This window comes from Hippopotamus amphibius, chromosome 8 (genome assembly GCF_030028045.1).
Source record: "Hippopotamus amphibius kiboko isolate mHipAmp2 chromosome 8, mHipAmp2.hap2, whole genome shotgun sequence".
Classification (NCBI taxonomy): Eukaryota; Metazoa; Chordata; class Mammalia; order Artiodactyla; family Hippopotamidae; genus Hippopotamus; species Hippopotamus amphibius.
In genome coordinates, this window is record NC_080193.1 from 75,136,254 (window position 1) to 75,150,603 (window position 14,350).

General features: G+C 46.8%; 1 protein-coding gene across 1 annotated transcript in view; it reads right to left on the minus strand.

Moving 5' to 3' along the window:
• TRPM8 (transient receptor potential cation channel subfamily M member 8) overlaps positions 1-14,350 on the minus strand; it is a 71,294-nt gene that overhangs the window by 26,101 nt on the left and 30,843 nt on the right. Inside the window, exons 11-17 of the mRNA XM_057745186.1 lie at positions 13,970-14,260; positions 12,291-12,386; positions 11,435-11,564; positions 9,673-9,818; positions 7,677-7,789; positions 7,026-7,242; positions 763-854 (exon numbers count right to left, since the gene is read on the minus strand). Of these exons, the coding sequence (XP_057601169.1) occupies positions 763-854; positions 7,026-7,242; positions 7,677-7,789; positions 9,673-9,818; positions 11,435-11,564; positions 12,291-12,386; positions 13,970-14,260 (1,085 nt within the window). The remainder of the gene's footprint in view (positions 1-762; positions 855-7,025; positions 7,243-7,676; positions 7,790-9,672; positions 9,819-11,434; positions 11,565-12,290; positions 12,387-13,969; positions 14,261-14,350) is intronic.

Consider the following 14,350-nt stretch of genomic DNA (forward strand, 5'->3'; position numbering starts at 1 on the left):
AGGCAGGCCTGGAAGGAGCAGGGCTGGTGAGGTGGCCCGTGGCTTGGATGCACCCCAATTTCCCTATCATGTGGAGTCACGTTGCTTTCTGCCTTCAACTGTACTTTTAGACTGTTTTTTCTAATCACACACTATGGCTCAGGGATTGAGGAAATCTTGTAGCTGGGAGGCCAGGCTCCAGACCAGCATTCAAGTTGAAGTTAAGTGCATGTTAGAAGATTATATGGCCCCAGATGCAAGCACTGTATATTTAACACCCTCATCATTCTCTACTCCCCTCAATTTCTAATTCTCTCTCCCCAGATTCCACAAGCACAAAGAGAAAAACCGTGAAGAAGCCTTTAGCAATTATAGACCAGCAGGAGTGGGAAAGAGAGGAGACACAACTTTATATTGACCAAGCTGTGTCTCTAAAAGCCAGAGACAAGGGGCATTTGTAACAATCTCTACATGGGGGGCAGGGAGGGCACCCGGCAATGAGACAGCCCCAGCCGGGCTCAGCCTCAGGCCACGTGATGGGAAGAACCATAGTAGATGAATTCTGGGGCTCGGAGGCACCACTGCAGTGAAAAAACATGTTTTAAAAGGAATAGCAACTTCTTTTATGAATGGAATTCCAGAGATAGGCTGTATTCATAAAATACCAGGACCCTATTACATCCTCTCTCTCTTATCTCGGGCTTGAAATGTCTTTCCTCTGCCTTTCCAACCAAGACAATCCAAAAACACCTGAAACTGGAAAATGTGGTGAGGAATACTTACCGAAATCCAATCCCTGCTATGAAGTAAAAGAGCCCAAGAGTATCCATGACGTTCCACAAGTCGGTAAAGTAATTCACCCCATTCACGTACCACTGCAGCACAGAGAGGGACAGAGAGAGGACATGGCAGCTTGGAAATACCAGCTGCTCCCAGATTTGTTCATGCTCACACATCTCTTTCCAGATCCTTTTTGAGCCATGGTGTGCCAAGTACACCCTGCAACGGCCTCCTTGCTGTTCCAGGGGGACTGGGAAGTAGGTTGCATGCTCGCTGTGCTGTTATTCATGTGTTGCTAACAAAGTCAAGAAAAAAAGGATTTGTGGATCCTTACTGTTCTTTAAGGAGAAATCTGCAGAGAGTGAGTACAACCTGTGTGGGCAAAGGTGGAACCCCGTGTCCACCATGTACAGTGGCATAGGTTGCACACTGCACAACGGTAGAGGGTGTTATCCATACTGTCTTCATCACAAGTTTGTGTGTTTACTGTAAAATTTTTCTGGCACATGACAAATAGCTTGATAAAAGGAACTCTTTTTAGAAATTTTAAAAACTTTTTTTTTTTTTTTTTGCACACAGGTGCTATATGTGGCACCTGTGAGGACAGACGTGGTCACAGAAATGACTGACAGGAACAGTGTGCCTCAGTGATCCTTCCGTCATGATTTGTATATATTGGTCATGATTTCTCAGAAGAAAGTATGTCAGAAAAACACTTAAAGAGGGATAAGTTTGTTCATCAGAAGGCTACATCTGGACAGCCTCTCTGGCAATCCATATGCTGGATTTGGATGATTCCAGGGTGGTCATCTAACCCTTTCATTCGTTCATCCACTCAAAACGTATTTACTGAGAGCCCATGGGATTGCAAACACCTGTGCTGGGCTCCTGGGACACAGAGACGTTGGATTGGGTACAATGTCAGCTCTCAAGGAATCCACTGGCCCACAGGAAAGACAGATGTTAAACATGTTTAACATGAAACATGATAAGGGTCGGAGGGGAGGTAAGACTAAAGGTCCAAGTGAGCTCAGATAAGGAAACAACCAGACCTTCCTGCAAGGCAGGTAAACAACAGCAAAGATGTGTCATCAAAGGAACATGGCACTTTTCAAATCTACTAAACAAACCACCAACATGGGTTCATCTGCTATTCAGATATCTTATTTCCTATTCTGCACCTGAAACCAAGGCCTAAGGAAAAGAAGCAAAGGAACTTGCTCAAAGGCAGAAAGCCAGCACGTGGCAGTTCTCAGGGTTCTGAAACGTGGTTTCCTCTCTCCAGCATCACCCTGATTCTAATTTAGACCCCACAGAGATTGCACAATCTTAGACTTGCAAGAGATGCAAGAAACATCCTCAGTTTCTCAAGAAGTCCTTCTTTTCACTCATTTGCAAATGCAAACAGCAGCCTTCGTGGACAAAGGGGTGAGGGCACCAAACAAGTGTTAAAATCCCCGAGGTGTGAGTGGCCCGACGTGACCGTGTTCCCCTGTGCAGTGGCTGAACTCATGGGCTCAGACATCGAATCAGGACCCCTAACTGTCTATTTGGGTGCTCCCAGTGACAGTGAACACCTCCCACCAAGAACCACTTGCAAGTTGAGGGCTGCTGGGACAGGCGCTACCTGCCACCTGCTTCCCTCTTTGAAACCCTGGCCTGAGAGGCAGGTCAGCACAGGGCAACAGGGCAGCCCCAGCCCAGCTCAGCCTCGGGCCACGTGATGGGAAGAGCTGTGAGTAGACCAGTTCTGAGGCTGGGAGGCACCACTGCAGAAAGAAGACATTTTTAAAAAGGAATAGCCACCTCTTGTCTGAACGGAATGCCAGCAATTGGCTATATTCATAAAATACCCGGAGCATATTTCATTCACTCTCTCAGGATTTGGGGATTCAAGGGTGTCAGGAATGAATGTGCTCTCAATAAAAGGATGCTGGGACTCACCTCATTTTAAATAAACATTCACAGTCTGTTTAGTAGACCTAAGAGTTATTTAGCAACTATGTTTGTGCTTATTGACTGCCTTGGTTAAAAATTCCAATTACCATAGCAACCTATGTCCCCTGGGCAAGGGGACACAGGGAGACTCTGACAAGCGTGTGTGTGACACCCAGACACGATCTGAAGCAGGTAACCTCCTGCCTGGTTTTGCTTTTCGCTAACAAGCGTGAATTAGGTTCACTAAGACAGTAGTACCAGGCTGGCAGAACTGACTGAGGAAAGCAACCACACGGAGGATTCCAAAGACCTGAGTCTGCAGACCCGAAATGGAAACAGTGACCCCAAGTGTCAGAGTCCTGTAATGACAGGAATCGGCAAGGCTGTGTTGTGCAGATGGGCTCACATACCACACAGTCAGAGCTGTGCTCAGAAGGCAGGGCTGGCCTTGACCCCAAGCTCCTGACCCTAACTAAGCACAGGAGGGTTCCTCACCATTGCCTTAATATGCAAGACTGCTGAATTCAAACTGCCCCTTCAAATAACATTCACAAAGAGACAGAGGACACACTTGGACAAAGCTACATATCCGTAGCATCGTCAAACACCACCCATGATGATGGTAGAACAGCTGGGACTCAGCCAGACACCATGGGCATCACATCAGGCCCGGGGAGTAACTGCGAAGCACATCAGAAACCCAGAACCTCCCCACAAGGCTCCTGCCCACTGTCTGCTCCCATGCAGTGTCCCTGCTCTGTGTCTCTCCTGAGCAAAGCTCCACACACTCCACCTGCCCAGGGCCCTGCTCCAAGCAAAACACACCTGTCCTGAGTCTTCTTCCTGCATGATGTGAGTAAGGGATGAGTAGTTAAATGTACATCCAAATCTGAAGGGAGATTCTTGGGACATAAAACTCCAAATTTTACTATCCCAAGTCCTTTAGGCCAACCTCTCCGTCCACACAAGACTCACTCATTCAGTACTACCTGCGATGCTCACCTCCTCTCCCTGAAAGCTCCTGGAAAAGACCCTGCTGGTCGCTTCTAACTGGTAGAAAGTCCCTAAGGACAGAGATATTTGCCCATTTCATTTATCGCTCTATCCCCAGGGTCTAAGACACTGCCTGGCATGTAGTAGGTGCTCAATAAATATTTGTTGAAAGAGTGTGTGAATGAAAGTGCTTGGCTTGTACCAGGATGACTCTCCCTGCATCCTCCATCCAGGTCAAGCTCTGTCACCACAGCAACCCAGGATAAGCCCTCTGTCTAGACCTCACTCTCCTCTAGATGCCTGGAGGATCCAAAGTTTGGACTCACAGCGCAGCTTCTGTGACTTAACGCGGCAGGGAGGCGGGGTCGGGACCAGGGGAGAAATGTTGGGAGAGTGAGTGAGGGGCAGCCAGAAGTGGGAAAAGAACTTTTCACTTTTACCAGCCGTTCCAAGAAGCAGCTGCCAACAGCACCCTCTGCTCAGAAGGGTACCCCTGAGCCCCCTCCCTCTAGGTTCCTCCCCAACTGCCCGGCGCTGGCCTTGAGGCTCCCCACTTTCTCTTGGTCAGAGCATAGCTCTGGGGTTGAGTCAGGAAAACCCTGCCTTGTCAATTCTTTTTTTTTTTTTTTTTAAAGATACACACACTTGCAAGAAACACAGCACCGGCTTCTGTGCTAGTCCCCGAGAATCACATGTGAATAAAAAACAAACACCTGAATCAAGGCATTTCCATGCCACCTGGTTCTGGGCAAGAGCAGAGTAGGTGTGAGGAGCTGGAACTCCCCAGCAGAGCTGATACCAGATGGGATGGGTGAGGCTTCCACAAAGTGCACCCCGTCATCTGGCTCCTCTCAGTAACTTCACGTGGTGACCATTTCACGGTTATATGTATGTCAAGTCATTATGCTGTATCCTTTGAACTTATACAGTGCTATATGTCAATAATATCTCAATAAAACTGTAAAAATAACCCCTTGCAGTAAGAAAGATGCCCATTTAAGGATGGGGAACCAGAAAATCAAAGAAATTTACTACCATGCTATTTGCAATTCCTGCTGGTTTTTCCCTTTCTCTCTCCCTCTTCACTTATTTGTGCTCATGACTTCTTTTCACACTGGGCCTCCCATCCACAGAGGATGAGAGGTCTGCTGGCCTCTCACATGGATGAGACTCAGGGCTTTCCCCCTGCAGTCAGACAAAGCCCTCCAAATGCACCCTTTCATCCTCTTCCTCTGCAAAAGCTAAACTTTCTCTTTGGTGTGCCCTTGAAAGGTGGTCAACCACACCTGGGAGTGGAGCAAAGGGAGGGAGGCTGGGCCCTGGCACCCGACCCCACTGGTCTAGGAGGGAACACGTGTGACCCCATGCAGTGCTGGTTCCCAGGAAAACGTAACTCAGGAGGTTGCTAATTTAAAGATTCTAGGTTAACTTTCTCATGATGGCTTGGGCCCATTCCTGTTTTAAATGCTGACTCTCCTTCCATCTTTCTCTGCTTCTATCAAGCAGTGTATTTCCACACCCTGGCTACTGATACACAGTAAGTCAAAAGAGAGAGAGAACTAGTGCATAAAGGATGGCAGCTGAGAGACTGTAAGGAAGGGGTTGAGGGCTGAATTGTGTTCCCTCCAAATCCCTACATTGAAGGCCTACCCTCCAGCAACTCAGGATGTGACCTTGTTTGGAAGATGTAATTAGTTAAGATGAGATCATACTGGAGGAGGATGGGCCCCTGATCCAATGTGAGTAGTGTCCTTAAGACAAGGGGAGACTTGGACAGAGACGTGCACACAGGGAAAGCATGGTGTGGGTGTGAGGTCAGGGATCAAGTGATGCATCTGCAGCCAAGGAAAGCCAGCAAATGGCCACCAAAGATGGCCAGCAAATCTCCAGAAACTGGGGAGGGGCCTGGAGCAGGTTCTCCCTCACATCCTCAGAAAGAATCAACCTTGCCCACAACTTGATCTCAGACTTCTGGCCTCCAGAACAATGAGAGGATGAACTTGCATTGTTTAAGCCGCCCAGCTGGTGGTGCTTCTTCATGGCAGCCCTAGTCCTAGCCCTACAGAACTAATACAGAAGTGCCCTGGACTGAACTGTGACCCTTTGAGCCAATGCCTGGGGCTCTCACAGGCTGATCTGAAGTCACAGAAACCCTCTGCATGTCAGCAGGACTGGGTCCTGGGGGAGAGTTGCTGGTAGACAGAAAGCCTGATAATTGTGCATGCTCATCACCCCATCTCCAGCCACGTCTGCACCTCCCACCTGCTAGGCACTGAGGGCAGAGCGAGGGCACTGGGGCCAGGACTCCTGCCACCCCTCGTGCCCATGGCAGATGCTGCTAATTCATTAAGATGCTCTCCTGCTGAAAACAGAACCTCAGAATCTTTCTCAACCCAGGGCTCCTAGAAGCCACCAAAACAAACAAACAAACAAACAACAACAACAAAAAAACACCTATTAGAGTTAGCATGATCGTTGAAACCAATTTAGGATTCCTTTTCTAGGCAGTGACTCTGTGAGGTCAAGAACAGCATTCTTTGCCCCTCCAAATACTTGTATCACTTGGCACAGTACCTTGTAAACTGTAAGCACCTAGGCCATACTTGTTGAATGGATATGTTCTTGGGTTTGGGCTCAGATGGGACAAGAGTGACAGCAACAGCAGTTCTCAAACATTTTATAAAGTACCATATTACAAGGATTTTCTGGGGTGACTTTTCATGACGGTTTAGGGACAGCACTGACCTTCACCATCAACATTTACTCAGTCAACAATTATTAACTAAGCACCCGCTACATGCCAGGCCTGGGCTAAGTTTGGATTCAAGGGTGGGAAGTGGATGCCAAACAATGCAGATCCCAAGAAACTGCAGAAAAGCACCACTGACATGAACTCCCCAAAATTCACAGGCACAAATGTCAGTCCGACACTGTCCATCTGACACGCTGGGCACTGAGATGCTCTTGGCTGGAAAGTCCTTCCAATTCCCCCACCATTCATGGTGCCACCTCCCTCGGTGACGGTAATGACAGGATCACAAACAGCTCCTGATGACAGAGTGAGTTTACAGTCCAAGGTCAACCTGCTCTTTGAACACATGCCCCACCCTGAGGAATTCACCTCCGTGAACTCGCGTTCATTAGAGGGCAAAGCTTGGGCTTGGGGCTGAGATCTCACGGAATCTTCATGTTCATGGGCAGCCACCTAATAAGAACATTAATTTGGGGGAAATAATGACTTTGGAACTTGAGGAGCAACTTCTGCTCCCCCTTGGCCTTAGGAAGACGCCGCTCACTGAGGAAATGAGTGGGTGCCCCACATGGGGCTGACCTACCTGTCTCACTTCATCACAGAAGAGGACAAAGACGAGCGCGTAGAGGACCAACTCCGGGGGGTGCGGCACAGAGTGGAAATCCATGAGCAGCACGTAGGCAAAGAGCAGGAGGAAGGCGATGTAGAAGACCACGTTCCAGGAGAAGACCACAAATGGGGAGGTGAAGAAGGCCACATAGTACCACAGGAGCTTCTTGTGCTTGTCGAGGGGCTTCTTCCTGGACCGAGAGGTGAGTGCATCATCACCACCCCGGCCAACATCACTGCCTGGGCTACACCTCTCCTTCTGAACACAGATGATACAGACCCACAACTGGGTCAGAGACAGGCAGCATCCAAATTGTGTTCTAAGTTTGACTCAGCCAAAATTCAGCCTTGGCATTTCATGTTTAATAAATCCAAATTCTGCCTCAGATATTGAAGACATGACCTCACTTCTACCTCTTTGAAATCAAACCTGGAGGAAACCCAGAGAGATCCCAGACCTAATGTGCAGTCACTAAGGTGAACATCATAATTTCCAGGCCTTATGATCCTTTACACGAGAGCACACACGTACAGATGCATGTACACACACACAGAGGCTTGTACACACAGAGATGCATGTACATACACACACTCATGCACGTGATCATGTGCCTTTGTTTCATACCTAAATGATACAAAGCCACAGCCAACCAAGGGTATAATAAACAGACACAGGATGATCTTCCAGTTCTTGGTGTCTCGGGAAATCTCTCCGTACCACTGCTTGGAAAGAAAGTTCTATAGGAAACAGACAAAGAACACAGGTCCTTATTAATGAAATGACATGCCAGATGGTGTACGACCTTTCTTCCCAGCCCTGAAGCCTCCCCAAAATAAATAACTCTCTGAATTGAGATCTTTATTCTTTTATATTAGTTACCTGGATTCTAAGGGGCTATGATTAAACCATTTAAAATTCTGTTTGATTTTCAGTCCTCTCCTATGCTGGGTTCTGTGAGCCTTAAAATAGAGGTTGTATGAGTGCAAATTCACTAAACCTATGAATTTTTTTATACATCTTTATTGGAGTATAATTGCTTTACAATGTTGTGTTAGTTTCTGCCGTACAACAAAGTGAATCAGCTATATTTATACATATATCCCCACATCCCCTCCCTCTTGAATCTCCCTCCCCACCCATCATCGAGTTGATCTCCCTGTGCTGTGCAGCAGCTTCCCACTAGCTATCTATTTTACATTTGGTAGTGTATATATGTCAATGCTACTCTCTTACTTTGTCACAGCTTCCTCTCCCACCCCACCCCCACCCCCCACCGTCCTCAAGTCCATTCTCTACATCTGCATCTCTATTCCTACCCTGCCAGTAGGTTCATCAGTACCATTTTTCTAGATTCCATATATATTCATTAGCATACAGTATTTGCTAAACCTATGAATTTTAACCAACTCTAATCTCTACTGCATAAGTTTAAACAGGGATCTTTGTAGCTCCTTTTTCCTGAAAGATCACAAATTCACACGCACATCCAATGCTACCTGCGGGGCTGGCTGCTGAGTGGGGTCAAATGTCGCTGGTGGCCGTGGGGAGCTTACTGTGACTAGGGGCCTAGTGGTGCCACTCAGAAATGGCCTGGTTCTCACCACCCAGGCAGTGAGATTTTACATAAACAGAACTGAACCGGCATCTGGTGGAAACCGTCGGGTCTGGTGAACTTGGACGGGAGCCTAAGTCAGCCTCCCCAGGGCCCAAAGCTCTGGGACACCAGCAAGAAGGGATATGGGGGCTAAGAAGCTGTGAGTAGGGCCGTGAGCAGAGGAGGTGGCCATGGCTGCCGACCTGTCTCCCAGGCAACCCCGACCCCAGCACTGGCCTCCCTCCAGCCCCCCATGGTGCAGAGGTTAAACCAGAACAACAGCAGGGCTCCTTGTATGTGCCTTGTCATCCACAACCACATTCACTGAACCCACTTTAGCTGCAGTGGCAAACAGATTTTTTCATCAACACTGTGCATGGTGTATTGGGAAGTCCCTAAGGCAGGCAATCATCATGGAATCAAGTCCCGGAACTGCTACTTCCTAGCACCAACCTGGGGAACATTCCAGAACCTCCCTGAGCTCCCGGGTCCTCATCAGTAAAATAGGACAATGTTGATCTGCACGCATGCTGTGAAGATGAAGTGTGATCGCTTATGCAAGGGGTGTGCAAAGAAGTGTCAGTCCATCCATCCATCTCTTCCCCACCTTCCTCCCCTTCACACCAGACCCCTTCAGCTGGTATGATGGGTGGAAAAATTGTCCCTCTGAAGCCTGAGATGCCAGGTGCAAACTGCTGTTAATGTAATTCAGGGCAGAAACGTCTACACTGGCTGAACCTGCTTCATACTAGTTTCTCTGCTGCCATTATTACTAATAATAGCTCTAACAGTAACAGCTACCATAAAGGGCTGGCCCCATTCACATATTATCTCATTGAATCCTCACAGCAACCCTTTCTTTACCCTCTACTATGCCCATTTTACAGATAAGGAAACTAAGGCTCAGAGAGCTCGTGTAACCTGGCCCATCCCTACACCTAGTTAGAGGTACGCTGGATCCAGAGACCCAGGTGATGGAAAAGGCCCATTTCTGGGTGTGATGTTCAGTGACTGCATGCTGTTTACCTGGACCCCGGGCTGGGCGATGAAATGCTGGTCCGTTGCCTCCACTGCCAACTCCAAACAGCTGCTTCCGCCCCAGGCTTCACAGGAATAGACCAGGAGCTGTTCCGCCAAGTCTTCATCGCTGCTGTAACACTCCGTGAACAGCTCTAAGTGACATCATCCCCAGAGAGAGAGAAGCGGGAGGTAGGGCTGGCCAATACACAGAACTTTCCATCCCTGCCCCCCAGCAATCCCTGACTTCTACAAAAGCCTGGCTGTGAGCACCCTGGTTTATAAAACGCAGAGGGAACTCCAGCACAATATGATTCTCTACCGAACAGAGGGATCTTCTCTGGGCACCCTGCACCCAGCACAATGCCTCCCAGCAGCAGGTGTCCAGAAATGCCCACTGAATTGAGCTGCAGTGAACATGGGAGCCCCTTCTTTAGTGGGGCTCAACCACAGGGGAGGGGATCCAGACCCTCAGCCCCTCCACCTTATTTACCTTCTGTGCTTTCTTGGTGAGGCTCTTTGCAGTTAAGGCCCAGTGCAAAAAACCCCCAAAATGATGTAATAAAAAACACTGGCCGATTGCATTGAAGGTGTGCTTGTATTTTGAGACCTTATGACAAACAGATTGCTGTACAGATCCTCAGAGGAAAATCTTTTTTTTTTTTTCCAGCTCTTTATTGGGGTATAATAGCTTTACAGTGTTGTGCTAGTTTCCGCTATACAACAAAGAGAATCAGCTGTATTTATACATATATCCCCATATCCCCTCCCTCTTTAGCCTCCCTCCCACCCTCCCTATCCCACCCCTCTAGGTCATCCCCAGTCATGGAGTTGATCTCTCAGAGAAAATCTTCTAAAAGTCAAAATGTTAGGAGCTTTCGCCTAGCTGAAGTCAATCCAAAATCAGCATAATATCTTCAAATTTTTAATATATTAGAAGAAATAATCAGACACTCTTTTCCCAATGCAAAGAAGCTCAATGCATGAACATTTCTTCATTAGATAAGACAACGGACGAACAAGCGTGCATTTTGCAAGATGCCACACTGCAAACTTAAAACTCCTAAATGGAAAAAAGAAAACTGAGCCAGCCTAAGATTCTCTGTTGCTGAGAGTCAACTGGTCCTGGAATTCTCACACCCCCGCATGGTTCAGGCCCTCTGAGCAGGGGCAATGGCCAGCTGTGTTCAAGGGCAGGTGAACAGCAAACAGAAGACAGACATTCCAGGAGTGTCACGCTCGGCTCAGTTCTCTGCCCTCTTCCGGTCCAGGTGATGAGAAACATTGCCCTGGAGCAGAGCTGGGCAGCTCATCTGTCACCTCATAATATAGAAGCTCGTAGTTGCCTACGTTTGGGGAGTTGTGGGGCCACCAACACCAGCCTTTATTCACAATACCCCACAGGGAATCGAGTGACCAACCCAAGATGCTGCTCTGCTGCTGCCTTTACCATTAAAAATAACCATCTGTGTCCCTAACCCAGGGGACTGGGGTCTTCGGACAGTATGTGTATAGGAAACTGGCAGGCTAACCTGCTAGCTTGCATATCAGGTAAAACCTCATACCTGTCACGATTTCTGAACAGCATCCCCAAAACAAAACACCCCAAGGCTCCCCTATGGTGCTGAGTTACTTAGACCTGGCCTGGGTGTGGCTCTAGGCAGCTATGGGATGAGAGAGCCTATATTTTCCCACAGTCATTCTTAGAAAAGTCAGTAAATGCCACCTGGCCTGCCTGTGCCAGCCACGGGTCCCCTTCCCAGAAGCTTACCCACTGCTCGGGTCTCGTACTCATTCGCCAGCTCCTCAGACTCCCCCGCAGCATTGATGTCATTCTTCACCTTGGCCAGAGTCTTCAGAAGCTTGCTGGCTCCCAGGGCTGCCAGAGTACAGCCCTTGGTCTTTCAGAAGGGTGAGAATGTTATAGTTAATTCGTAATCCCTTGTGGTCAAGTCAACATCAAAGTCAGGCAAGGACAGATTGATGGCATAAGCAGGAAATGGTGAAAATCTGAACTGTTAACAGTGATACCCAGTAAAATTTGCAATGTGCACCAAGAGTCTTGAACCTGAGTATATTCACAGTCTTGAACATGGAATTAACATACAAAAAGAAAATATCAAGATAAATGCAGGAGAAGCTGATAGTTAGACATGGCAGTGGGAGGTCTGATGACCCACCATCATGCTGTAACAGCTCTGGTGGGGAAACTAGCCAAGGATGTGAAGACCTGACAACTGTAGTTAGTGAAGCTATGTGTGTGAATCAATATTCAATACCTAATCTTACGCTCTGAAAACAGAGAATGTAGCTTCTTTTCAACTGTTCATAAATCATTTATAAAAATCATTATGTGTGGAATCACAAAGAAAAACCTCGTCATTTCCCAAAGCAGACTTTCAACAGGCCCTACTTCCTGCCCATAATGCAAGAAAGCTAGAAATTAATTTTAAATTAAACTTAAAAATCTCCTCCACTTGGAAAACAATCACACATGGAAACAGACACAACCATACCCATCGACATCAAATATTCCATTTTGCTGAGGATGTTTTAGGTGTGTGAGATTTGAGAGGGTCAGAACAACCACAACCAAGCATACATTTGCCACGGACTTGGATATTTACCTGCTCCCAAATGACTTTGGAAAGTTCCCTCTTGTTCTGAAGAATGGCCCAGATGAAAAGTGCCTGCAGGGGGTGCCGAGTAATAGGAGACACGTCCTGGGAGGGATTAGAGCAGGGAGTCAGTACGTGCAGACATAGCATCACCTTAGCAGACGCACTAGCATAAGAACGAAAACAGGGTCAGGATGCCCTAGGACAGCGCCCCATATTTGGAGGGCTCTGTAGCTTGGTGTCTGAATCCATTTTCACAGAGCAGTGTTGTGAGTTTCATCTCCACCATTCACCAGGTGGTATCATTTGACACAGAATCTTTGATCTATCGTAAAAGGCAACGTACAAGTAGAGGGAAAGGTATAAAGGGTGAAAAAATGTGCTGACAGCAATTTAAAAACTGAATGACTTCTAAGAGGCTGAAGAGAAAGCAATTCCTTCTCATCATAGAAACCTCTTCCTCCCCGAGAAAAATCGTTCAAACTAAATTCTAACTTTCCGATAGTTTAAGTTCAATGATCACAACGTAAAACTACAGTTATTTCTTTGGAGTGTTATTCAGAGTTTCAATTCCTAATACATCAATTAAGAATCCTGGCTCCTATTCAGCCTCCCATATCTTCCAAGGGAAGCTTTTCAGATAGAAAACAACTCTATATATGTATTCCTTTTCATCTTCCCTACAGGTTTTACCAAGATCCAAAATATTTCTGGCACAGTTATGGATACTGTGCAGAGTTTTAACATAAATAGCATCAAACAGCTTTTTAAACACTTCCAATTCCTTCAAACACCTAGCTCAGATTTTTGCAACACACACATATATTAAAATTCTAGAACTATAAAAGATAATGACCTAGTTTGAGTTCTCCCAGAAGGAATCAAGGATTTGAGACAAGTAGTTTATTTGAGAGGTGATTCCAGGAAAACCAATAGGAGACTGAGGGAATGAGATTGGAAAAAAAAGGACTGAAAAGTTGTCATGGTAAATAACCAATCATTAATCCCACTAGGCAACCGTAGGAGCCAATGTAGGACACAGGCCTCAGAATTATCTCCTCTGAGTGGGGGGTGGTTGCTGGGGTATTTATACACCAACTTCTGGCAGTCACTGGGTTCTGACCAGAGCAAATCTTCAGCACACAGTTGCAGGTGCTGGGAACTGGGCCTTGCCTGTCCTTAAAATAGGAAATCTTGAGAGAATATAAGTGGTACATCCACAACATCCTCTCCAGTGGAAACCAGGACTATCTCTTTAGAAAGATTCACTGCCCTTTTTATTCACAGAAGGAAACTCAGCATTTCTCCAGTCCTTTGCATAGGTAGCAGAGAACAATTTTAGGCAGATCATATCCAAAAAGCTAAGATATGAGAATACAGCCATTCATTTCTCCCTGTTCCTTGTTAGATGCCTTCAGAAAGTGTGTCACATCAAGATTTGTAATTAAGAAATACATCAATAACTAGTTGTAAATATAGCACAAAGAATAAAGCAAGAAAATCACCACTTGTTATCTTGCTGGGACATGCTAGCTTAAACCAAGGCAGTAGAAAAAAATAACAACCCCAACATGTTAACTACAGGACAGCAATGAGGTAAGGAGTAGAAAAGATGGAGGTAGAGAGATTTTTTGAAGGAAGAGTCAAGAGAGCAAAGAATTCCAGCAGACAACCATCCCAGCACATACGTGGAGCTCTATGTCTATCTCATCCCTGCTGTTCCTGTCTTCCTTCCGGAAGCCTCTTCGGAAGTTAGCAACCAGTTTCCAGACAAATGTGAGGAGGGCATCATTATAGGAATTCTTGGCAATCTGCAAGTTCCGATATACCAGGGTGCTGAAGTGATTGGAGAAGAGCTCAGTGAGGATGTCGTTGGTGAGGAACTTCCGCAGATTCAAGCCATTCTCCAGAAAGAGGCGGACAAACTTGGGTCTGTCCTTTATGAGAGCCATAAACATGACTTCTTGAAGGTCAGCGGACTGAGGAGAAAGAGCAGAGAGAGAACGCACACCCTGAATCCAATCAAGAAAACAAGGCATTTTCTTTCTCAGCCACATCGCATTTTTAAC